The following is a 27,365-nucleotide window of genomic DNA, read 5'->3' on the forward strand; positions in this document are numbered from 1 at the left end:
CATGACATTGCCTTGGGTAATATTGTTATTTCCTTCTGAACCTTAAAGTCATGAGGAAATATGGATGTGGTGTGTCTAATTATGATAAATTAGAATAAGCCTGATTGTTAGAGTTGTGTGGTACAGGCGGAGTGACCATCTACTGGTGTTTGTGTTTTTGGCTTTAGTGGTGCCAGATGTCAAGTTTCTACTGGAGGTACGAAAGTAGTCTTAGGAAATGTTGATAGGAAGAATACTTGAAGAATGCAGGCAAAAGCCACGTTGACTGTTAAGACATCGCGTGCAACGTGTCTGACTGCATATAGGGAATAGTCTCCATGCACTGGAATTGCTGTTTTGGAAAAGAAACAGTCAAGAGCTATAAAAGGTATTCAAAGATAGTCTGAGATTTTGTTGGTGATTCTCTGACTGTTTCTTAGCAAATATTAATGAATCTTGACCAAGCATTTATTCCTACCGTTGATTCCTAAGCACGGGCTGGACTATTTAAAGGATGTAATAGCCCTCTTATTCTCACAAGAGAAACACTCCATTCCCTCTAAACCATGAGGTATGTTAAGGTTTGGGCAAACTGCGCCTGGATTTGGTTTTGTGAGGGGTTCATTTACAAATGTTTAGCTAAAAAGGGGGAGAGAAATACAGTCCTGAGAATGTACCAGAAGCAAGTAAAATGTGGTAGCAAGCAGAAGTTGGCTTCAGGAACAGAAGTCACTAACTGGGCATATCACTTGTGTCTTGTGATCTGAGTTAAGAGGACAGTTGTGTTTTGTGATCTGAGTTACATTATCTATGTACTCAGCATTACATATTCTTCTGGAAGCTCTATCGGTGAGGGGTAGGGTTCTGATGCAACTGATTATTATTCCTCTACTTCCTCATGTACACCAACTTTGGTGTTTGTGGTGGTGGAGACAATGACAGAGATGAAGAGCAAACCCATATTGGGATGTATTGTCCAGTGTAATGTTTATTTGTTTTAGCTAAAATTTGCCAAAGGGGGAGATTGTTAATACCTTAGGATTGACATTAATTTTGTAAAACAAATCATGTAATCATCTCTGTTGTTTTAATATGTTGGGTTGAAGAAGTTCAACATCTGGACCAACATGTCATGTACGATGTCACGACATCATGCCTGTGACATCGTACATGTGTAGAAAACTGAATTAATTAATTCAGTATATATTCTGGGATTAGTGAGGATATTTGGTGAATATCCTAACTTCCATGTGGAGGTCTTAAAGACTCAATCAGAATATATATAGGCTCCAAATATGGAGATATATATGGAGAGATTTTAGGATTGAAGACCTTGTTTGTAGCAGAAATTTTTTGCTGTATTTGTAACAGCAAAGAAGAAGTTTGTTGCGATTTCTGAAGGCCCAAATCCAGTTGGGTGATTAGGTTATAAATAGCAAATTGTAACCTAGTTTTTGTAAGCCTCTTAGAATGAAAAATTAGGGGTGTGTGTGAGGTAAACCTCCCAACTTGTGGGAAGGTTACCATGTGTTTCTCAGTGTTCAAAGCTGAGAGTATTTGTAACTCAAAGCCTGTAGGTAAGAGTTGTTTTGTTCTTGAATGAAGCTGTGAAGCAAGTTCAAGTTGTTTAACATTACATTGTATTTGTAGTGATAGGAATGGAAACTAGAGGTTTCTATCTAGGAGTTCCTAGGTATAGATTGCATTGGGTAGGGATTAAGTGAAGAGTTGTAAACGGGGGAGTTTAGCTCTGAATTTATACTGCTGATAGTGAATCTTCTTCCTGGCTTGGTATGCCCCCAGAGTAGGTGATGTTGCACCGAACTGGGTTAACAATTTCCTGTGTTTGTTTACCTTCTGCATGCTATAATCCTGTCTGCCATAACTCAGGTTGTAATTCAGTTTGCTTATCAAGTTAATAACAGACCTGATACACAGCCTTCTGTTTGAATGTCAACCAGAATGTTTTGACATTCATCATTAACAACACATACTGAATAATAGGCATGTTGATCTCAGTTCAGTATTTAGTTAAGTCTGGTCTTCAAGAGGATAACAGACCTGGCCAAAGGATCATAGTGAAACTGTCAAACTGGATGTCTTGACAGTTGTTCATGTAGGCTGATAGTGAAGTAGAGACTGGTTAGTCTTTCACAGTATAGCAAAGTTAGCACAGTCTGTTTTTCAGGAACATAACAGAATCAGCATGAGGTATATGTTCTGGATGTCAAACTGAATGTTGTAACATTCATTCCCGACAGCATGTGCTGAATTGTAGGATGATTAGTTTTTCTGTTTCAGTAATTGTCTCAGGCTAAAATCCAGGAAACTAACAACTGAACTACATGTAATGAACCTAACAAATAGCCTATTTGTTAGCACCCTAATAAGTGGAAATTAGATTAACTTGTTCAACCTTTATTTTAGAAAATACAAGTACAAGGCCAGCAAACTGGATCAATGTAACAGATGATGTCCAAATCACTATTGAGACATCTTGCTGATAACTATGTAGGGATACAACAAAAGTTAGAGCTATGGTTGCTCTCTACTGAGTCTTTCTACCAGATGCGAAGAACTAGGTGTTCCTCCATTCTAGGGTGACATAGAAGCAGATGTCGTGACATCTGTGTACATGTGTATATTAGTACAGGGTTTAAATTGTATAACTGTCTTGTTGTATTAGTGACAATGTTGGATCAGATGTCATGACTTGGAGTAGAACATCTGAATTCTGACTATGCCAGAATTCCATTCAGCCTCTGGAGGTTGCTCTGAACTCTGTTAGCTCTTCTCTCACTTTCTTTTTCCTGCCAGGGTAATAGGAATGGCCTCCTTTTGTTTCACTGAAACTCTGAATTTATAACCTGGTTTTTGTGGACCTGTGGGCTCAAATGAGAGAGGCCCAAGTCCAAAAATTTTTGTTATATTTTATTTATTGATTTATTTATTTATTTATTTTTCGTTTTGTTTTTTTTTGTTTTTTTTTTCGTTTTTGTTTTTGTTTTTTTGTTTTTTTTTTAGTAAACAAAAGTAAGAGAAACAATGATGTATAATTCAAGCATGCCTGGTGATCTCAAACCAATCACAAGGAGTCCCACCCAAAGGCAAAGGGAACCAAGATGCTCATGATCCTTGAGGCTATGCAAATGCAATGTTATGATGCCATGAGCGATCTTAGGGTCAAAATTAGGGTCTTACAGATGCCCCTATTTAAGGTCATTCTAGCCGGAGAAGTGAAGGTTAAAATCTTCGTCTCGACGAGTTAGAATGGGCTTAAATAATAACAGAGAGACAAATTTTGGTCTCTAAGAGACCTCATGATGCAGATGTATGTATGCAAATAGTACGAACTCTGTGGGGATATGTGTCCACAAAGAAGAAAAGACATCCGGAGAAACTGACAATCCATATGAGAAATACACTCAATGGGACAAAGACTCTGGGGACTGTTATGGGGATAGGAGAGGGAATAAAATGCGTGAGCAGGTCACGACTCAACGCTTGGGGAACAGAATTCCAAAGGGAAAATATCCAATGGAAAGACCCGAGCTGACTCAAAGGTGCATGTATTGGGGAATACGCCAATACGGCAAAAACTATCCACAACGGATACTTCGGATAAAAATCCGGATGAAAACAATCCACTAAGGGACTTCACTGGGGATGCCTAAAAGGACACTCCTGGGGAAGCAGCGGGATGAGGTATTATCGGTTACTGGGTAATAAGCTCAAGGAGACATGTGATCTGATCGCCGGTATGAGGGCGAGATACAACATGCTCGGGAAGGATGAATATCTAAGACCGGTATAAGGGTGAGAGATATCAATCAACCAAATCATCTAAGGAAGACCTAAAAAGGTATATCTCAACTCAGGAAAACCTGACTCCACAAAGGAGAAAAAGTCATAATAGGGAGCAGAGAGGAGGGAACACCAGGGATACCGGTTACTGGGCATATAATAGGTGACCAACTAAGGCGTGATTTGGGGAATATTCCCAAAACACTCATCATCCAAAAGAGGGCTAAAAGCAAACTCAATGATAGGATGGATATTCGACTCCGTAAAGGGGGTACGGATCTTACTCGACTGGGGAAGAACAAAAGCTTCGACCAAAGAGTGCATGAGATATACTATCTATTACTGTCAGAACGTAGATAATATACTCGCATGGACGATTATCCACAACCGGTTACTGGGTTAATAAAGGATAAATCGACCGAAAAGAAAAGGCATCGGGATACCGAAACTAGGTACATAATGATGACCAATCAAGGCGTGGATTGAGGAATATTCCCAAAACACTCATCATCCAAAAAGAGGGCAAAAAGCAAACTCGATTATGGGATGGACATTCGACTCCGAAAAGGGGGTGCGAATCTTACTCAATTGGGGAAGAACAAAAGGCTTCGACCAAAGAGTGCATGAGATATACTATCTATTACCGTCAGAATGTAGATAATATACTCGCATGAACGATTATCCACAACCGGTTACTGGGTTAATAAAGGATAAATCGACCGAAAAGAAAAGGCATCGGGATACCGTAACTAGGTATATAATGATGACCAATCAGGGGAGGAACAATCGTTACTAATAATAACAAGATAGACGAGAGATGACCCGCTGGGGATAAATTGCGTAATTAGAGCAATTATCCAAGAGATATATCACCGGTTACTGGGTGGTATACTAAAAAATTAAGGAGTGTCAATATCGAGTTTTTTATAAAGATAACCAACAAGGAGGGAATTACATCTACCGGTATGAGGGTAGAGAACCACAAAAGAGAGTACCCGTCATCGGTTAGGATGAACAACAATCAAGGTTTAACTCTGCACGGGGACAAAATGGGGTTTACAACTACCGGTTACTGGGTAGTAGACCACAGACTCCGTCGGGATAATAATTACTAATTATTGAGAGATTATTCATTTACCACGGGGAAACAGGAAAAGAGTCTCAAGAGACCGATCTAGGATCAAACTAGATAGGCACACCAAATCAAGACTTGTCCCGGCGAGGATATAACTTAATGGGGAAAACCATCCCAGTATATGTGTTGGGAAGGAACAAAAACAATCAACATCCACGAGGATATAACCCGATGGGGAATATGGAAGAAAGGATAGACGCTTTCTGCTTATGGAGCTGACTCTATATGGAGAGATCAGACACACACATCTGCTTGGGGAAGTATATCACCAAATAGCAGGAGACAACAAACAACGATATATGGCAAAGAATGAAACATGAATACCTGAATGTTATAATTATGCATGAATATGTGTGGTTTATGTATGATGTATGCTGACAGACAGACATATCTAACACAACCAGGTCCAGGAATTAACCACCAGGTACTACATCTCAAGAGAGAAAGCCAAGTTCACCGGAGAGTATCCAATCTGCTGGGGATCAGAGATACCAGGAAGCAAAGAACTCTGCAGGGGATGAATCATCAATCATTCCAGCTGGGGACGAGAGTTATCACAGACAAGGTCCACCACACTAACAACTCTGCTGGGGAATCTATCCAAGGAGATAAAGGATTTATCGGGATCAACCACCAAATACCGCTCTTGCCCAAAGAGATCCAAGCTGCTGAGGAAGGAAGATTGCTACTCTGCTGAAGGGAAGAGAGGTGACTCTTAACAAGCAATCCACTTGGTAGGATAAACCACAAGGGGTTCCGGAGGGAGGAGATACAGTCATGCCAGGAATATGGACAAAAATCTTACCCTATTGGGGATCGTACCACCCTTGGAGAGAACTGAGGATCTCCTAAGTATCCTTTCGTCATTGTGAATGTTCACTTTGTTTAAAAACAAATTATAAAAAAATTGATCGTTTAAAACAATGATATTTTCTTAATCAAAACATGCAAAACATTTGTTGAATAGAAACAGATAAGAGTGCCAATAATTGGATAAAAGGCTCAAATTTATTTGATAGAATGGTAGTCTGCGAATGGCAAGACTCCATAGATCTTTACAAATTTGAAATTGGTGATATATATTGGAAAAGGGCTACATTGAACATAATGACCATTTCTCCACCAGTTCTGAATCCGATGTATTTGAAGCTTTGGCTGATAATGAGCAAGGATCTCTAACGGACGACAGTTGTAGAACAAAGTCTTGTCAGGATGCAGTTACTTGGCAAATCCCTAATTTTTGCCTAGATTTCCCCAGGATGAGGTACTCAATCTAGCGGGATACATATATCATTATTATATATTTTTTGTGTCTCTAACTTTTGCCTGGACCGCCCTTTCGGGTTTTCAATCCACCGAGACGCTCATTTTTGCCTAAGCCGCCCTTTCGGGTTTTCAACTTAGCGAGCTATTCAGTTTTTTTTTTGTTTTTTTTTGTTTTTTTTTAGGCGAAGTATTTCTTGACTGCATCTGAATTCACAGAAACGAGTGAAATCCTCCCCATCCATCGTTGTAAGTATCAAAGCACCGCCTGAAAAGGCTCTCTTAACAACATATGGACCTTCATAGTTTGGAGTCCACTTGCCCCTGGAATCGGGCGCGAAAGACAAAACTTTCTTGAGCACAAGGTCACCTTCTCGGAACACACGAGGCTTGACCTTCTTATCAAAATCTTTCTTCATTCTCTGCGGATATAACTGACCATGGCACATGGCAGTCCATCTCTTCTCTTCAATCAAATTCAGCTGGTCATAACGACTCTGAACCCATTCAACATCAGTCAACTTGGTTTCCATCAAGACCCTCATTGACGGGATCTCCACCTCTACAGGGAGTACAGCCTCCGATCTTGATTTAGCGATCATATCATCAACGTATACCTCAATCTCCTTGTGCATCATGTCATGGAACAAGGTGGTCATAGCTCGTTGATACGTGGCTCCGGCGTTCTTCAAACCGAAGGGCATCACTCGATAACAGAATGTTCCCCAAGGTGTGATGAATGTTGTCTTCTCCATATCCTCGGGTGCCATTTTAATCTGATTATATCCGGAAAATCCGTCCATAAATGAGAAGACATTGAATTTAGCTGTATTATCTACCAACATATCAATATGTGGTAAGGGGAAATCATCTTTCGGACTAGCTTTATTCAAATCTCTATAATCCACACACATCCGGACTTTTCCATCTTTCTTAGGCACGGGCACAATATTGGCCACCCATTGAGGATATATAGAAGTCACCAGGAACCCCGCATCAATTTGCTTCTGAACTTCCTCTTTGATCTTCACTGCCATATCAGGATGAGTTCTTCTGAGCTTCTGCTTTACAAGCACACACTCAGGCTTTAGAGGTAGGAAATGTTGCATAATATCAGTATCTAGACCGGGCATGTCTTCATATGCCCAGGAAAAGACGTCAACATATTCTCGTAGTAACTTAATCAACCCCTTCTTAACAGATTCTTCCAGAAGTGCCCCAATCTATACCTCTCACACACAATCTTCAGACCCCAAGTTGACTGTTTCCAGATTCTCAAGATGCGGCTGAATGATCTTCTCTTCATGCTCAAGTAGATGGATGATCTCATCAGGAATCTCTTCAACACCATCTTCCTCTGCCTCAAATACAGGGAATTCAAAATTGGGAGATGGTGTTGGGTCATTATGTTCAATGGGTTTAGAAATCAACCTGAATAATGATTTTTGGATATGAAAAGCTTTAGAATTCAAACAAGGCAAATCATTATGCAGATGAAAAGATTGATTTTATTCTTATTTAGGGTTTTATGTGATCACCAATTTCATGCAAAAAGCGAAAAGGGAAAATAAATTGAAAAACAAACATTTAACATGAATTTATTGAATGAAAATATCATTGTGTTTATGCGCCAACAATGTCATCACTCCTCCTTTTGGCATGGGAGAAGGGTTTTTAAACAAAGTGATCATTACGTTGACTTATGGACAACTGTTGGAATATCCACAGTGACCCAATTGTTGCAGACCCCTCCAGGGATGATGAAATTGCCAGAATCCTTTGTATCTTCTTCTAAGACGGCAACAACCTCCTCATCTAGACCAGTGTGGATAAAACCTCCACTCTTGAATAAACCTATGCCATCCCGGGATTCGTTGTCTTCTAACTCAATCATTTTTCCCAAACCAGTGGTTGCACCACGCTCAATGGCCAACTTTGCATCTTTGTAGGAAGCAAATGAAGGAGTTCTCTTCTCAATAGGCTCAGCTATAGATAAAGCTTGGAAAGGAGTTCCAATTTCAACCTCAGCATCTATATAAGAGAAGGAAGACAAATGGCTAACCAGGAGAGCCCTTTCTCCCCTTACCACCACCAGCTTCTTGTTCTTCACAAATTTCAGTTTCTGGTGTAGGGTGGACGTCACGGCGCCTGCCTCGTGAATCCATGGTCTGCCTAAGAGACAACTATACGATGGGTGAATGTCCATAACCTGGAAGGTAATCTGAAAATCACTTGTTCTGATCTTGATTGGGAGATCAACTTCCCCAATCACAGTTTTGCGAGACCCATCGAAAGCCTTCACAACTACTCCACTCTGCCTCATGGGAGATCCTTGATATGATAGCTTTGAGAGAGTGGACTTTGGCAATACGTTCAATGATGACCCAGTGTCCACCAGTACATTGGACATGGCGTCGTCTCTACAATTCATAGATATGTGTAAAGCCAAGTTGTGGTTTCTTCCCTCCTCAGGGAGATCAGAGTCACAAAAGCTCAGGTTGTTACAAGCAGTAATGTTTGCAACAATGCTATCGTAAAGCTCCAAAGTGACATCGTGATCTACATATGCCACATCCAACACCTTCTGCAGAGCCTCTCGATGTGGTTCTGAATTTAAGAGTAAGGATAACACAGATATTTTGGATGGCGTTTGTAGAAGTTGGTCTACGACCTTGTACTCACTTTTCTTGATGAGCCTCAGCATCTCGTCACAATCTTCTTTCACATTGCCACTCGGGCCAACAGAAGTAGGAGTTTTCAGTACGGAGGAGGGCTTAACAGCAAGTGCCGGATTCGGAGAATTCGCAGCGTTCCCAATCGGGCGTTCAACAAATCAGCATTAATTTGAGGCTTCAGCGGCGCTGAAAACACACGGCCACTACGGGTCAAACCGCTAACATCGGCAATATTCACAACAGAAGAAGAGGGCAAGGACACCTCTTTCCCATTCTCTACTGCTACGGCGTTGTAGCGATAGGGAACTGCTTTTTCAGAAGAGTAAGGCATAGGACCAACAGGCTTAATGATCAGAGCGGGAGAAGCCTTCTGCTTGCTACCATTGTACTTGATGATAATAGGCTCGGGTATCCGGAACACTGGGGAGATCACATTGACCTCAGGCTCATTTTCATCAACATTCCTGTTTTGAAGGATCTCAATGACTCCTTCGTCCAGCATTTCTTGAACATCCTTGCGCACCTGGCAACAACCCAATCGGTTAATAGAGCAGACTCGGCATCTATCATGGTCATGCTCATAATGACTGTAGTCACATAGAAAACGATGCATATGGACCAGAGATTGTCGAATATGATACTTGACTTTGTATTTGCCAGGGCACCCCTGGATCATGTTAACAGATTTCCCATGTTCGGGCAATGGGTTCTTCTTCACATTAGGGCCTACATCCTCAAAACACAGAATTCCACACCTCATAAGGTCCTGAACCTTGGTCTTCAAAGGGTAACAATTCTCCACGTCGTGGCCGGGAGCACCAGAATGGTAAACACAATGTAACTCGGGCTTATACCCCCATTGGGGGTTAGCAGATATAGCCGGTGGGTCTCTTGGAGTAATCAGCTTCCTCTCTATCAAAGAGGGATATAACTCTGGGTACGTCATAGGAATAGGATCAAAGGTGACCCTTTTCCTCTCGTAACTTGTATTGGTCTGATTACTGTTTCGAGGCTGGTAGGCCTGCTGTTGCGGTCGGAGCTGTTGTTGCTGATATTGTTGATTGTCTCTGAAAACAGGTACTATATAAGCCACCTGGTGCTGGTTACCGGCGGGACGCTCGGTCTTCCTCATCACAGAGGGTCTTCTTGGTCTCTCATGGGAGGTCACAGCATGTGCCTCTCCATCTTTCTTCTTTGCAAACGCCCCATAACGTTTGGCAGAAGAGCCTTCTTCTCTGGTTAACCGTCCTTCACGGACCCCTTCTTCTAGACGCGTCCCTATATTTATCATCTCGGTGAAGTCAGAAGGAGCGCTAGCAATCATCCGCTCATAATAAAAAGAACTTAAAGTCTTCAAAAAGATCTTAGTCGTCTCTTTCTCTTCTAGCGGAGGCACGATCTGTGTTGCCACCTCTGGGCATACTCCTTAAATGTTTCTTTATCCTTTTGGGACATGGCTCTCAATTGATCTCTATCGGGGGCCATATCCATGTTGTACTTGTACTGCTTGACGAAGGCGCCAAGATCATTGAAGGATCGGATGTTCGCGCTGTTTAAACCCATGTACCAATGCAAAGCGGCACCGAACAGACTGTCCTGAAAGTAGTGGATGAGTAGTTGGTCATTATCGGTTTGAGTTGACATCTTCCTGGCATACATGACCAGGTGGCTGAGAGGACAAGTATTTCCTTTGTACTTTTCAAAGTCAGGGACCTTGAATTTCACAGGGATCTTCACATTTGGAACCAAGCAGAGTTCGGCAGCAGACTTGCCGAAAAGATCCTTCCCTCTGAGAGTTTTCAATTCCTTGCGAAGCTCAAGAAACTGATCGTTCATAGCATCCATCTTCTCATAAACATCTGGACCCTCAGACAGCTCAGAATGATAGATGGTGTCGTCTACCCTGGGCAAAGTATGCACGACAGGAGGAGGAACAGTAAGGATCGGGCTAGATGTCGGCATAGAAGCAAAGGCTGGAACAAGACCCTCAGGCATGAAATTGGGAGGCATCCCTCACGGGAACCCGGTTGGCATGGCTGTTGGAACAAAGTGCGTACTGGCAGCGGGCACAGTAGAGGAGACAATCTCGGAGATAACTGTCCTCTGGGGAGGAGTTAAGGGTGTCGGAGAAGACTGGCTCTGGGCAGCCATGAGTGACTCCATTAGGGCAGTCAATCTGGCCACTTCCTCTTTCAGCTCGCGGTTCTCTTGCTCTAAGTGATCCATCAGTCTTGAAATGTTGGCTCTAGTGTAGTACCGGTGAGTCAGCTTGTCTTCAAAATAAATGAAGGACACAGAGTTAGACCATAGGGCAAGGCACCAGAAACAAAATCTGCTTATGCATATGATGCATGCAATGCTTGTGCATATGATTTGTTTTTTATTTCAAAGGAACTTTAGAGTTTTATTTGCAAATTTTGGAAATATTAAGCATTTTATCACATATGGAAATATCTCATCAAATAATACACCCTCTAACAGAATGTTATTGGGTTTATCCTTTAGGGGGAACCCAAGCTGCCGACGTGCCAAAACAGGATTGTAGTTAATCCCACCACATGTACCAAGAAGAGGTACATTGGAGAATTCACCACAAGAGTCAATAATCTGCACATCATCATACACACGGTTATACCAAGAGATATCATCATTAGTGAGAGACATGAGTCTCGTGGACCACCGTAGACATCCCTTATTCTCCTTGAAGGCGACCGTCTGCGGTAAGTGAGAAATAAACCACTTATACAACAGAGGCAAACAACACACAATGGCGCCACCACCCTTTGCATTCCTCATATGCAAAGAGAAATAGGTATCACCCAACAGAGTCGGAACGGGATTAAGAGTAGAGAAAATCCTAATAGCGTTCACATCCACAAACTTGTCGATGTTGGGGAATAATACTAGCCCATAGATGAGAAGTACAAATATGGCTTCAAAGGCATCCTCACTCATGGCCTTCCCATATATAGTAGCTTGAGCGATGAGGAGCTCAGAAGGGAGACCTTGAATTCCATCTTTGGTAGTCATATGAGCACCAACCAGAGATTCATCTATGTGCAACATGTCTGCTATCTCTTGTGAAGTAGGAATACTCTCCAAGCCACTGAACGGCACCTGATCCAGAATAGGTATACCCACAAGATAAGCATACTCCTCAAGGGTAGGCAAAAGCTGGAAATCCGGAAACGTGAAGCAACGGTACAAAGGATCGTAAAACTGCACCAATACACTCATCAATCCTTCATCCACCTGAGTAGTCAGAAGAGGAAGAAGCTTCCCGAAACGAGCTTTGAAACCCAAGGGATCTAGTACATAGGATGTCAAATTCCTTAGCTCTTTCAAGTCTGGTTGTCTGAAACTGTATTTCTTTGTATTCCTTCTTTGTCTTTCCATGTCTGAAAATTTTGCAAATAAACCCCCTTAAGTTCCTTGAAAATTTTCTTATTAGTTTGATGATATGGATGCAAATGGGTGCATGAATGCATGAATGCAACAATCACACTCAAGGATCAAGCAAAGCACACCAAACAAAGGTCATGGGATGGATCATGTTATCCTTAATATCAATCATCCATTTTGGTGGATTATGGTTTACACCTTATCAACACCCAAGTTCCATTGATATTAAGGATACCTGAACGGATCAACCATGAATCAAGGGTTTGTTGCAAGTCACGAGCATGAAGTTTAGGTTAAGAACCACCAAAAAGGGAGTGTACTAAGGTTTAAACCTGCCAAACATGTTCTACAAGAGGTTCCCATAGTCATCATCCCATCTTTTGGATATTATCGGAGAAACGACTATTCGTATTCCAAAAATATTCTCAAGAGAGACTCTTATGAGTGTAGTATCGCGTAACAATCGTATCAAATCTTACACTTGAACGACCTTCGCACTACATCCTAAGCATAGGTTAAGATGGGTTTGGTAAACTAAGGTCCTTGGCTTCTAAGGTCTATATTGGAAAAGGTAATGTCTAACCACAACTTACTTGTGTGACATTATTGATCCCAACATGACCTCCACCAAGTGAATGGATTTGCAAGTCAACTTGCTAAGGAATAACTCCACACAAGTCGACAAGACTATGCCATTCTCCTATCCTAAGTGCACTCGAGTTCGGGTATAGAACTCATCTCACGAAGATCACCAAGCATACAAGGAATTAATATTCAAATAATTCAATCATTACATACAATACAGTAATCCCAAATTGCACAAAAATATGTCACAAAAAAAATATACAATACAATACAACAAATATGAAAAGTAGGCAAAACCCACTAGGCAAATTATTTCTCCCCAGCAGAGTCGCCATTTTTCTGTAGCGGGGTATTCGTTACCATTAGAGATATTGACTAAATCCAAGGTAAATCATACAAGTCGAGTCGCCACCGCACTTCTATTTATCCAAAGGAATGGTTAGAAAGCGAACAAAAACCTAAAAGTTTTATCGAATCAAAAACTAGTAAAAATGTCAGAGATCTGGATAAGGGGGTTGGTTATGCAATGGGAAGGTGTTAGGCACCCAAAACATCCTAGGTACTCCTAGGGAGCCCTTTTCACATTTGTTGTAAGGTTGTTGTTTTTTTTTTTGTGAAAATTTATTTGTGCAAACATGATTGAAGGGATAGAAAAGAATATACAAATTTATTTACATTTTGTGTTTGAATGGATGAACCCATTGCCTACGTACCATCTTAAAAAAAGGATTAGGATCAAAACCTCGTAGTTCGGGGTAAAAAAATTCAAAAAAAGTTGGTGAATTGATTGGTCCAAAAACCTTAAGGTCTTTTGTTATCAAAGGGAGAAAACTCAACCTAAAACCACAAATCCACCATGTGAGGATAGCTTCAACATGCTAGTGAGGGGTTAACCCTATAATAAGCATGGAAGACTCATTGTCCATCACTAAGGATAAAGGTGAGTATTATATCTACCTCAAGGATAACTCAAACCTAATAGCTAATGGTTATAAAAAAAAAGGTTTGATTAAGAAGGTGGCCATTGAAACCACAAAAAGTATTTGAATGAGTTATATTTACCAATTAAAAGTATTTACAAAAATATGGTTAAAGTGGATTAAAAGGTTCAATTCAAAATAAGTGTTATGAAAAATAAGTTTGAAAATCAAAAGCATAAGGCTTAGGTTTCTAATGTTGAAAACAAAAGTTATTGTTTGCACAAAAAGTTTTGCCTTGGGTTAGAATGGGGAAAAAAAGGGTTAAATTCCTAAACATACAAGAGATAAGGGAAAAGAAAATAAAACCACATTAGGAGTTCCCCTTTTGAGATCATATCGATGATCCAAGTAGCTCTCATCCTTTGAAATAAGAAGTCACAAACAAATATCTCAAGCCATTAAGCACAGGTAATCGGAATAAACCTCCAGGTGGTATCCCACAAATAAAGTGGAACACCGGGCCATCTCTGCAAGAGTCATGTGAGCCCTCACAAAAAAAAACTCAACAAACAGGTTAGAGAAAAAAAAAAGGGTAATCAAGAGTTGCCCCCAAATCAAAATGTAACCTGTAACACCCCGATAATAATATAATAATTATTTAAATTAAGTTAATAATATGTTTATTAATTTAATTAAATAATTGAATTATTATTATTATTATTTTGGAATAATAATTATGGGGATAATTATTTATTTGGAATAAAATAAGTTGGAATAATAAAAAGTCCCATTTTTGGTAAAAAGGGTTGCACGTGAAAAGGAGAACACAGAGAAGCGGTTGAAAGTGGAAAAAGGGCAAAAAGGCAGAGCAAGAGAAGAGGAAAAGCTTGGAGATCAGAGATTGCTGGATTAACTCAGGTAAGGGGGTTTATCATCGGTTAAAGGGCATTAGGTGATAATATGTAGTGGGTAGTGATAACCATTGTTTTACCTCTGATTAGATTGATGCATGATGAATTTGTGAACTTTTTAGATAAACGAAATTGGGGTATAATTGAGAAAGAATCCGTAGGAATTAGATGTAAAAGTGTCGAATTTTGTGTAATCGAATAAGATACGAATTGTGTGGAAAATATGAATGATTTCTGTGTGGAAATTGGACTGTGGAAGGTTGGTTTGAGTAGATCTCGTAGCAGAGAAAGCCATTGCAGATCTGAGAGTTCTGGTTTCTGGTCATACGCGTATGGCACTAGGCAATATGCGTATGAGATGGCTGGTACGCGTATGGCACTAGGCAATACGCGTATGGATGAGGAAGATGAAATTTTGAACGTGAAATGGTCTCTGGTGGTACGCGTATGGGGAAGTGATACGCGTAGCATACGCGTATGGGAATGGCCAATACGCGTATGGATTTGGTCAGGCGTGGGCAATACGCGTATGGGCATAGGCAATACGCGTATGGGCAGAATTGTGAATTTTCTGTGCTGTTGTTGTGCAGTTTTTGGTTGTTTAGGCTGAGTGTTGCAATTCAGCTGATGTATTACATATTAGGGATCATTTCCCGTGGCTTTGAGTAGTATAGGTATTAGTAGAGTGTACTAATACTGTGGTTGTTGTTCGGCATGATCTGATATGCTTATGTGATAAAATATTGATGATGTATAATGATATGCATGTTGTTGTGAATGTATATATTATGCATGTAATTGTGAATGGACTGTTGTATGGCTTAGAGTGTGAGCACAGGTCCATTGTGGATTGTTGTTGATGCTGCATTTGCTAGATGATTAGCATGCATGGCATAGCCTGTGGGGCTGTAGCTAATTCCCATGGTGAGGAATTAGTGAGTGAATTGTTATGGAATTGTTGTTGATGTTTGCATACTAGATAATTAGTGTGCATAGTCTAGCCTTTGGGGCTGTAGCTAATTCCCATGGTGAGGAATTAGTGAGTGAGTCATTAGATCTCAAATGAGTGGGACTAGTGAGCTTAGTAGCCGTATCTGGAGTTGATCGGTGAGCTTGAACTGTATGTTCAAGAATAGTCGGTACCGCATATGTTGAGTCTCATTTCATAATGAATGTATGTCATATAATATGAATGGATGTATTCCAGTATTATTTGGTTATTATGTGTTGTGTTGTTGATGATTGAGTATGGTTTGAGATTATACATATGATATATGTTATTGTTGGGTATGATGTTGAGTTGGTACTGCCGTTGCTGAGTGTGTAGTCTGGTTAGGGTGAACAAATGCGTATTTACTTAACATTACATAATGTTGTATAATGCTTATTATATTGATTGAGAAACTCACCCTTACATCTATTTTTCAGGTAACGAGCAGTGAGTTGAGTAGAAGCTAGTGCTATGGAGTCTAGTGTCGTCCTTAGTGGGTCATGCTCTGGTAGATGTAACATCGGGAGGGAATGTTTGACTATGTTTTAATTTAGTTGTTGATTCAACTTTACATGTAATGTAGTACATGATTTGAATGTCGATGTTTTGTACCCGCTGCGAATTATGCAAAAGAGTCTTATTTTGATTTAATAAATGAGCATGACAGGATATTTTGATAATTGTTGTGAAATGATTGTGTGACACCCTTCGGGGCATAATTACTCTGATTGATATGTTATTATTTTAATTAAATATTTTGGGGTATTTAGAAGGGTGTTACATTAGTGGTATCAGAGCATAGTCGGTCGAGTCGAGTCGTAGTTATTCTGTTTCCCCTGTACGGTATAGGTGTTGTGTAACCTATCAGTACTCATTGTTTTAGTTTGTTTGGGTTTTCAGAATAGAGATGGCTGGAAGAGGTAGAGATGATGCTGCGATTGCTGAGGCTCTGGGTATGCTAGCTGGAGTACTTGGAGGAAATCCGAATGTTGTGGGAATGGGAGCTGCTCGTCAACTGAGTGAGTTCCAGAAGAACAATCCTCCAATGTTTAAGGGAGCATACGATCCAGATGGCGCTCAGAAGTGGTTGAAGGAGATCGAGAGAATCTTCCGAGTAACTGAGTGTGCCGATAACCAGAAGGTCAGGTTCGGTACGCATATGCTGTCAGAGGAAGCTGATGATTGGTGGGTTGCTACCCGCACTGAGTTGGAAACTGCGGGGAATGCTGAGATTTCTTGGGCAGTGTTCAGAGAGAGATTTCTGAGGAAGTACTTTCCAGAGGATGTCAGAGGGAAGAAAGAAATAGAATTCTTGGAATTGAAGCAGGGTAACCGGTCTGTTACTGAGTATGCTGCTAAGTTCACAGAACTGTCAAAATATTATACTCCCTATAGTGAGGCTACTGGGGAATTTTCCAAATGCGTGAAGTTTGAGAACGGGTTGCGTCCCGAGATCAAGCAGGCGATTGGGTATCAGCGGATCAGGGTGTTTTCTGATTTGGTTGACTGTTGCAGGATTTTCGAACAGGATTCCAAGGCTAGAGCAGAGAACTATCAGCAAAGGGTTGATAGGAAAGGTAAGAATCAGATTGATCGTGGGAAACCGTATGCAGCTGGCAAAGGTTTCCAGAGGCAGAGTGGGATGAAGAGGCCTAGTGGGGGAGACTCTAGTGCTCCTGTTAAGTGTTACAGATGTGGTCGAGCTGGACATCGTGTTCATGAGTGTACCAGTGCTGAGATGAAGTGTTTCAAGTGTGGAAAAGGTGGTCATTTGGCTGCAGAGTGTCGGTTGAAGACTGTGACTTGTTTCAACTGTGGAGAGTTGGGTCATATCAGTCCACAGTGTCCTAAGCCGAAGAAAGAGAATCAGTCAGGAGGCAAGGTCTTTGCTTTATCGGGTTCTGAGACTTTTGCAGATGATCGTTTGATCCGAGGTACGTGTTATATTAATGGCTTTCCTCTTGTAGCTATTATTGACACCGGTGCTACTCATTCTTTTATATCTTTGGATTGTGCTGTGAAACTTAAGTTAGAGATATCTGAGATGCGTGGTAGTATGGTGATTGATACTCCTGCGAAGGGTTCAGTGACTACTACGTCAGTTTGTTTAAATTGTCCTTTGAGTATTTTTGGTAGAGATTTTGGGATAGACCTTGTGTGTCTTCCACTAGTGCAGATTGATGTTATCTTGGGAATGAACTGGTTGGTGTTTAACCGAGTCTATATCAATTGTTTTGATAAGACTGTGATTTTTCCTGAGATTGAAGAAGGAAAGAGTTTGTTTCTATCAGCAAGGCAGGTGAATGAGGAAGTAGCTGATGGGGCAGAGTTGTTTATGCTGTTAGCGACTATGGAAGCTAAAGATAAACTGGTAATTGGTGATCTAGCTGTGGTGTGTGATTTTCCTGATGTGTTTCCGGAAGAGGTGAATGAATTGCCGCCAGAGCGTGAAGTTGAGTTCTCGATTGATTGGTACCTGGTATTAGACCGATATCGATGGCTCCATATCGTATGTCTGCTGTTGAGTTAGCTGAATTGAAGAGTCAGTTGGAAGATTTGTTGGATAAGAAATTTATTCGTCCGAGTGTGTCACCGTGGGGTGCACCAATGTTATTGGTTAAGAAGAAAGAAGGTACTATGAGGTTGTGTGTGGACTACAGGCAACTGAATAAAGTGACGATCAAGAATCGGTATCCTTTGCCGAGGATTGATGATTTGATGGATCAATTGGTTGGTGCGAGTGTGTTCAGCAAGATAGATTTGAGGTCTGGGTATCATCAGATACGTGTAAAAACTGAGGATATTCAGAAGACTGCTTTCAGAACAAGGTATGGACATTATGAGTATTCTGTGATGCCTTTTGGTGTGACTAATGCGCCTGGAGTATTTATGGAGTATATGAATAGGATTTTCCATCCGTACCTAGACAAGTTTGTGGTAGTGTTTATTGATGACATTTTGGTGTATTCGAAATCTGAAGAAGAGCATGCTGAGCATTTGAGAGTGGTTTTAGAAGTTCTCCGAGAAAAGAAGTTATTTGCTAAACTGTCTAAGTGTGAATTTTGGTTGGAAGAAGTTAGTTTTCTTGGTCATGTAATTTCAAGAGGTGGTGTTGCTGTTGATCCTTCTAAGATAGAAGCGGTGTCTAAGTGGGAAGCTCCGAAGTCAGTTTCTGAGATAAGGAGTTTTCTTGGACTTGCAGGTTATTATAGAAAATTCATTGAGGGATTTTCCAAGTTGGCGTTACCGTTGACGATGTTGACTAGAAAGGGGCAAGCGTTTGTTTGGGACTCGAAATGTGAAGAAGGTTTCCAAGAGTTAAAGAAAAGGTTGACTACTGCTCCTATCCTGATATTACCGAGTTCGTCGGAACTATTCGAGGTTTATTGTGATGCTTCATTGTTGGGTTTAGGTGGTGTGTTGATGCAGAATAAGCAGGTTATAGCTTATGCTTCGAGACAACTGAGAGTTCATGAGAAGAACTATCCGACGCACGATTTAGAGTTGGCAGCCGTGGTATTTGTTCTGAAGTTGTGGAGGCATTATTTGTATGGATCAAGATTTGAGGTTTTCAGTGACCATAAGAGTTTAAAGTATTTGTTTGATCAGAAAGAGCTGAATATGAGACAGAGGAGATGGTTAGAATTCTTGAAGGATTATGATTTTGGTTTGAATTACCATCCGGGTAAAGCAAACGTGGTAGCTGATGCATTGAGTCGGAAATCATTGCATATGTCTATGTTAATGGTTAAGGAATTGGATTTGATTGAGCAGTTTAGAGACTTGAGTTTGGTGTGTGAGAGTACTCACAATAGTGTTAAATTGGGTATGCTGAAGTTAACAAGTGGTATTCTGGATGAGATCAGAGAGGGTCAGAAATCCGATATGCTTTTGGTTGATAAGTTGACTTTAGTGAATCAAGGTCAAGGTGGTGAATTCAGAGTTGACGAGAATGGTGTGTTGAAATTTGGTAATCGGGTGTGTATTCCGGATGTTACTGAACTTAAGAAGAGTATTCTTGAGGAAGGACATCGTAGTGGCTTGAGTATTCATCCTGGAGCTACGAAGATGTATCGTGATTTGAAGAAGTTATTTTGGTGGCCGGGAATGAAAAGAGAAATTGCGAGTTTTGTTTATTCCTGTTTGACTTGTCAGAAGTCAAAGATTGAGCATCAGAAGCCGTCTGGGCTAATGCAACCGTTGGCTATTCCAGAGTGGAAGTGGGGTAGTATCAGTATGGATTTTGTTTCTGGGTTGCCGAGGACAAGTAAGAATTTTGAAGCTATTTGGGTGATTGTTGATAGATTGACGAAGTCGGCTCATTTCATTCCGATCAGAATGGATTATCCGTTAGAGAGATTAGCCGAGTTGTATATTGAGAAGATCGTAAGTTTGCATGGTATTCCGTCGAGTATTGTTTCGGACAGAGATCCTAGATTTACATCGAAATTTTGGGAAGGTTTGCAGAGAGCTTTGGGAACTAAGCTGAGATTGAGTTCTGCATATCATCCGCAGACTGATGGTCAGACTGAGAGGACGATTCAGTCATTAGAGGATCTTTTGAGAGCTTGTGTTTTGGAAAAGGGAGGTGCTTGGGATTGTTATTTACCTTTGATTGAATTTACCTACAACAATAGTTTTCATTCGAGTATTGGTATGGCACCGTTTGAGGCTTTGTATGGTAGGAGATGTCGGACACCGTTATGTTGGTATGAGTCCGGTGAGAGTGCTGTGGTTGGACCGGAGATTGTTCAACAGACTACAGAAAAGATTAAGATGATTCAGGAGAAGATGAGAATTGCTCAGAGTCGTCAGAAGAGTTATCATGATAAGAGGAGGAAGTCACTTGAGTTCCAAGGGGGAGATCATGTGTTTCTTCGTGTTACTCCGATAACTGGTGTTGGTCGAGCTTTGAAGTCGAAGAAGTTGACACCTCGTTTTATTGGTCCTTATCAGATTTTGGAGAGGATAGGAGAGGTAGCCTATCGTATCGCTTTACCGCCGTCGCTTGCGAATTTGCATGAGGTTTTTCATGTGTCTCAGTTGAGGAGGTACATTCATGATCCGTCACATGTAGTCCAAGTAGATGATGTACAGGTGAGAGATAACCTGACTGTTGAAACATCACCTATGAGAATCGAGGATCGAGAGTTGAAGCAATTGCGGGGTAAAGAGATCGCCTTGGTGAAGGTAGCTTGGGGAGGACCAGCAGGTGGCAATGTGACTTGGGAACTTGAGAGTCAGATGAAGGAGTCTTATCCGGAGTTGTTCGCTTGAGGTATGTTTTCGAGGACGAAAACTCTTTTAGTGGGGGAGAGTTGTAACACCCCGATAATAATATAATAATTATTTAAATTAAGTTAATAATATGTTTATTAATTTAATTAAATAATTGAATTATTATTATTATTATTTTGGAATAATAATTATGGGGATAATTATTTATTTGGAATAAAATAAGTTGGAATAATAAAAAGTCCCATTTTTGGTAAAAAGGGTTGCACGTGAAAAGGAGAACACAGAGAAGCGGTTGAAAGTGGAAAAAGGGCAAAAAGGCAGAGCAAGAGAAGAGGAAAAGCTTGGAGATCAGAGATTGCTGGATTAACTCAGGTAAGGGGGTTTATCATCGGTTAAAGGGCATTAGGTGATAATATGTAGTGGGTAGTGATAACCATTGTTTTACCTCTGATTAGATTGATGCATGATGAATTTGTGAACTTTTTAGATAAACGAAATTGGGGTATAATTGAGAAAGAATCCGTAGGAATTAGATGTAAAAGTGTCGAATTTTGTGTAATCGAATAAGATACGAATTGTGTGGAAAATATGAATGATTTCTGTGTAGAAATTGGACTGTGGAAGGTTGGTTTGAGTAGATCTCGTAGCAGAGAAAGCCATTGCAGATCTGAGAGTTCTGGTTTCTGGTCATACGCGTATGGCACTAGGCAATACGCGTATGAGATGGCTGGTACGCGTATGGCACTAGGCAATACGCGTATGGATGAGGAAGATGAAATTTTGAACGTGAAATGGTCTCTGGTGGTACGCGTATGGGGAAGTGATACGCGTAGCATACGCGTATGGGAATGGCCAATACGCGTATGGATTTGGTCAGGCGTGGGCAATACGCGTATGGGCATAGGCAATACGCGTATGGGCAGAATTGTGAATTTTCTGTGCTGTTGTTGTGCAGTTTTTGGTTGTTTAGGCTGAGTGTTGCAATTCAGCTGATGTATTACATATTAGGGATCATTTCCCGTGGCTTTGAGTAGTATAGGTATTAGTAGAGTGTACTAATACTGTGGTTGTTGTTCGGCATGATCTGATATGCTTATGTGATAAAATATTGATGATGTATAATGATATGCATGTTGTTGTGAATGTATATATTATGCATGTAATTGTGAATGGACTGTTGTATGGCTTAGAGTGTGAGCACAGGTCCATTGTGGATTGTTGTTGATGCTGCATTTGCTAGATGATTAGCATGCATGGCATAGCCTGTGGGGCTGTAGCTAATTCCCATGGTGAGGAATTAGTGAGTGAATTGTTATGGAATTGTTGTTGATGTTTGCATACTAGATAATTAGTGTGCATAGTCTAGCCTTTGGGGCTGTAGCTAATTCCCATGGTGAGGAATTAGTGAGTGAGTCATTAGATCTCAAATGAGTGGGACTAGTGAGCTTAGTAGCCGTATCTGGAGTTGATCGGTGAGCTTGAACTGTATGTTCAAGAATAGTCGGTACCGCATATGTTGAGTCTCATTTCATAATGAATGTATGTCATATAATATGAATGGATGTATTCCAGTATTATTTGGTTATTATGTGTTGTGTTGTTGATGATTGAGTATGGTTTGAGATTATACATATGATATATGTTATTGTTGGGTATGATGTTGAGTTGGTACTGCCGTTGCTGAGTGTGTAGTCTGGTTAGGGTGAACAAATGCGTATTTACTTAACATTACATAATGTTGTATAATGCTTATTATATTGATTGAGAAACTCACCCTTACATCTATTTTTCAGGTAACGAGCAGTGAGTTGAGTAGAAGCTAGTGCTATGGAGTCTAGTGTCGTCCTTAGTGGGTCATGCTCTGGTAGATGTAACATCGGGAGGGAATGTTTGACTATGTTTTAATTTAGTTGTTGATTCAACTTTACATGTAATGTAGTACATGATTTGAATGTCGATGTTTTGTACCCGCTGCGAATTATGCAAAAGAGTCTTATTTTGATTTAATAAATGAGCATGACAGGATATTTTGATAATTGTTGTGAAATGATTGTGTGACACCCTTCGGGGCATAATTACTCTGATTGATATGTTATTATTTTAATTAAATATTTTGGGGTATTTAGAAGGGTGTTACATAACCACATGAATCATACCATTAAAATTCACAAAAAAAGCTCACAAAAAGCAACCAAGGGTAGGAGGCCTAAACCTCCTGTCAAACACATGCATCAAAAGGGTATCAAATTCACCCATAATACCTCATATATTCAGAAAATTCAAATTGAAGGCATAAAGATGATGGATATAGGGCAAACCTGATTGGAGAGAATCGATTGAAATTGAGTTGCACCCGTGAGGTTTGCAGAGCAATCTGAGGGTTTATATGAGAGGGAATTGGTTCTTTGCCGATGAGTTCCCTTCAGCCTCTGGAGGTTGCTCTGAACTCTGTTAGCTCTTCTCTCACTTTCTTTTTCCTGCCTGGGTAATAGGAATGGCCTCCTTTTGTTTCACTGAAACTCTGAATTTATAACCTGGTTTTTGTGGACCTGTGGGCTCAAACGAGAGAGGCCCAAGTCCAAAAATTTTTGTTATATTTTATTTATTTATTTATTTATTTATTTATTTATTTATTCGTTTTTTTTTTTTTAGTAAACAAAAGTAAGAGAAACAATGATGTATAATTCAAGCATGCTTGGTGATCTCAAACCAATCACAAGGAGTCCCACCCAAAGGCAAAGGGAACCAAGATGCTCATGATCCTTGAGGCTATGCAAATGCAATGTTATGATGCCATGAGGGATCTTAGGGTCAAAATTGGGGTCTTACAATGATTTTTTTTTCAAGTATCTGAGAAGCCATATCTTTTGGTGCTCCAAGAAGTAACCAATGGTTGTATTGTCAACCTGTGAAGTTGAGTATATTGTAGGTGCTTTGTCTGCATGTCAAGCTATTTGGCTTATGAACTTGTTGTAGGATCTAAAGATCAAAGTGAACAAGCCTGTGAAGTTGATGATTGATAACAAATCATCCATAAGCCTTACCAAAAATCCAGTGTTGCATGGAAGAAGCAAGCATATTGGCACGAAGTTTCATTTTTTGAGGAATCATGTTTAGAATGGAGTGCTAGAAGTTGTGTCTTGTAGTACTCGAAAGCAACTTGCTGATGTTCTGACTAAAGCTATGAAGACTGAACACTTTATCCACCTGATGGATGAAATTGGTGTTGTAGAGTTTAGTTAGCTGAATTGAATTAAGGGAAGGTGTTAAAATTAATTTATATTCAGAAGCAGTGTTCTGACTTAGAAGCCGGAACTTTTGAGGTTGTTGTTCCAGAAGTGTGTTTTACCTTCTGGATTTCTAGTTTAGTTTTGTTAAGCTTAACCTAACTAGTGTATGTTAGCATTTTGCCTACATGACATTTTTGTTTGTGTATATAAATCAAACACGTAACAAAATTTCATAATACAGTCAATAGAGTTTGTCTTAAAAATTAATTAGATCTATTTTTTCTCTCTTCTCTCTCTCCATCTTCATCATCTTCACTTCAATCTTGTGCATCAACAAAGAAAAACTTGACACACAAAATTCTCCTAATTGTTAATATTGACTAACATATTATTTATTTTAAGATGTAAACACCATCTTCCATTAAAAAAAACAGACGGTTTGATTCATAAATAGATAAGTCTACTAATTCAAGAAGTTTAACATGGATCATATGCATTAGCATGAATGTACCACAATATTTTCTCACATTTTGTACCCCCTTCATGTATCCTTGGAATACAAATTTGTGTGTATGTGACATATTTAATACTTATTCGGTAAAATATAGTTATGATGAAAGAATTGTGTAGCCATCAATCACATAGACTCATAGATGCAATGCAGCACCTCAATCTCATTACCATGTAGCATCTTTAAGTTCATAAATCACAATTTCAGGTTTTAGAACAATGCCTTTCACCTAACTCTCAATGTTCTCTACCATATTCTCTTACTCTATAAAGGTTTTCTCCCACATATCATCAATGCATCAAAGTACTCATTGCAAGTACATTTCTTATCACTTCCATTCATTTGAAGAAAGAAAACAACATCAAAGCATTAACATTCATCAAAACCAAAATGATGTTGAAGAAGCAATCTCATCTCTTGTCCTTCTCACTTGCAATACTAGTTTCTCTCTTGTATTCGACAACCACTACTTTATCTCAATTATCACCTGCTAATGCTCCTATACAACCTACACTTCCAGCTCCAACCCAACCAGCTGCATCCCCTAAACCATTGGTACCTTCCTTACCAGAATCACCTACTGACTCCACACCTGACACCGCAGGCACAGCGGTTGACATAGTCGGAATCCTGAGAAAAGCCAAGTCATTCAACGTCCTAATCCGACTCATGAAAACGACTCAATTGATCAACCAACTCAATTCGCAACTACTGACTACAAAAACAGGTGGCTTAACAATTCTTGCACCAGATGACAGCGCTTTCTCAGAACTCAAAGCAGGTTTCCTCAACTCTCTTTCCGATGGACAGAAACTCGAGCTCTTACAGTTCCACGTTATTTCAGACTACGTATCAAGCTCTAACTTTGATATTCTAACCAACCCAGTGAGAACACTTGCCGGAGCTAAACCAGGAAAGGTGGAACTGAATGTTGTGAGTTACGGTGGCAGTGTGAACATATCAACAGGTGAAGTGAACACTACAATCAATGGCATTATATATACCGATAAGCATCTTGCTATCTATAAAGTTGGCAAAGTGCTTCTTCCTATGGATTTCTTTTCAGTCGCTAAGGCGCCTACAAAGGGTCCGGCTTTGGCACCAGAACCTTCTGCACTGACTCCAAAAGCAGAAAAGGAGAAACCACTATCACCAGATTCCTCTGATTCATCTCAAGCTAAGCCCTCGAATGATAAATCTGGTACTCTAAAAATCAATGCTCATGGAAAGTGGATATCTCTTTTTGTTGGAGCAGTTATGTTAACTTCATTGTCTGCATGAACCAGAATAGGATTTGAATTTATCAACGTTCAATCTATTAAGTCTATTAAGTAATATGAATATTGAAGAGTGTGTGATGTATTGTTATGTAATATTGTGAGAGATGAGTGAATACTATAGTGGTGAAGAATTTATATATCAGTGGATTAGGAAATCTGAGATTTGTATGATCTGCCTCTGAATTTATTTATTCTAATATGAGATTTATGCTTTGATTCTACAATTTTACTCCATTTTGCTTTTGTCTTCTAATTCTAATTAATTCCAAATGTGTCAAAGACTCGAGAATTTCACCAGTGTCATCTTTATCGATATAATATAGAGTCACAAGTTCCATGATAGGTAAGGGAAATTGTTTAGGTGCAAAGCTGTATCCTTTTTTAAAACTTAATACTGTAAAAAAATTCCCAATGGGACCGTTTTGTGCGTTTTTTTTACTTATTTGTGTTTTTAAATTCAGAATTTTTATTTGTGTTTTCATCAACTTCTCATCTTGTGTACAAGTGTGTATGAGATTAAGGTGTGGAAAAATAATAAAGAGAGAAGTAAGGAGTCCTGTTAGAGGATAGGTTAGAAAAATGGTGAATTCTAGGAACAACATTGGAGACCAACTTTCTAATAGCGTTGGGACGAGAACGATTTCGACAACTGTAACTGAATTCATTCCTTTGACCGATAGTGTTACGGTAACACCATAAACTACGATGGTACCGACAATGCTACCGGAAGGGATTGTCCCCAATACCTCAGAGTCACCTAGTGACTTCAAGACCAATCGTGGCATCAGACTATAGGCCTTTTGCCAGAAACTTTACAATGCTCGTACCAGGGCGTGAACAACCATTTGGAATTCCAACAACGGTGATGGCAAGTTTACATAGTAACCCTTCGACATTTGTGTATAATGATGCAAATGTATATTCCCCTATTATGGAATCTGGCTCAGCCATAGGCAACTATGGTCGAAAGATGTCATCCAATATAGGGATGGATTTGATTCTCAAGCAATGTCTGCTTTAACAACAAATTAAGTTATGGCAATGCGACAACAAATGGATGAGAGTAACAATGACATAGTGAACACACTAACCCAATAGATGGGTACAATATTTAACCCATTGATTCAGAATACAAATCAGAGTTACCAACAATTGGAAACTCAAATGACCAGAATTGCTGGTTTTTTTGTGCTCCCACAGTGCAGGTTCAATCAGTCGCCCAACCTCAAATTGTTAGGCAGGTTTGAAACCAGTGGGTAGTATTAGAAGAGAATACTGTGAACCAAGGGCAGCAGAGGAACCCCCAATTGGTCGGACAAGAGATACATGTTGGGGAGGGTAATCGATATGTGGTAGTTGCTAATCGAAACCAGGACGCTGACTAAGTGGTCCATCAAGTTCAACAGGAAAATTTGTTGGGAGAAAATAACTTAGCAACTAT

At 40.0% G+C, this 27,365-nt stretch overlaps 1 protein-coding gene across 1 annotated transcript in view; it reads left to right on the plus strand.

The window, feature by feature from the left end:
* Positions 1 to 26,145, plus strand: part of LOC127107942 (fasciclin-like arabinogalactan protein 12) — a 64,999-nt gene extending 38,854 nt beyond the window's left edge. The window contains exon 2 of the mRNA XM_051045291.1: positions 25,019 to 26,145. Within this exon, the coding sequence (XP_050901248.1) occupies positions 25,035 to 25,925 (891 nt within the window). The 5' untranslated portion in view covers positions 25,019 to 25,034 and the 3' untranslated portion in view covers positions 25,926 to 26,145. The remainder of the gene's footprint in view (positions 1 to 25,018) is intronic.
* The last annotated feature ends 1,220 nt before the right edge of the window (positions 26,146 to 27,365 follow it).

The sequence above is a fragment of the Lathyrus oleraceus genome, chromosome 7, assembly GCF_024323335.1.
Source record: "Lathyrus oleraceus cultivar Zhongwan6 chromosome 7, CAAS_Psat_ZW6_1.0, whole genome shotgun sequence".
NCBI classification, from domain to species: Eukaryota; Viridiplantae; Streptophyta; class Magnoliopsida; order Fabales; family Fabaceae; genus Lathyrus; species Lathyrus oleraceus.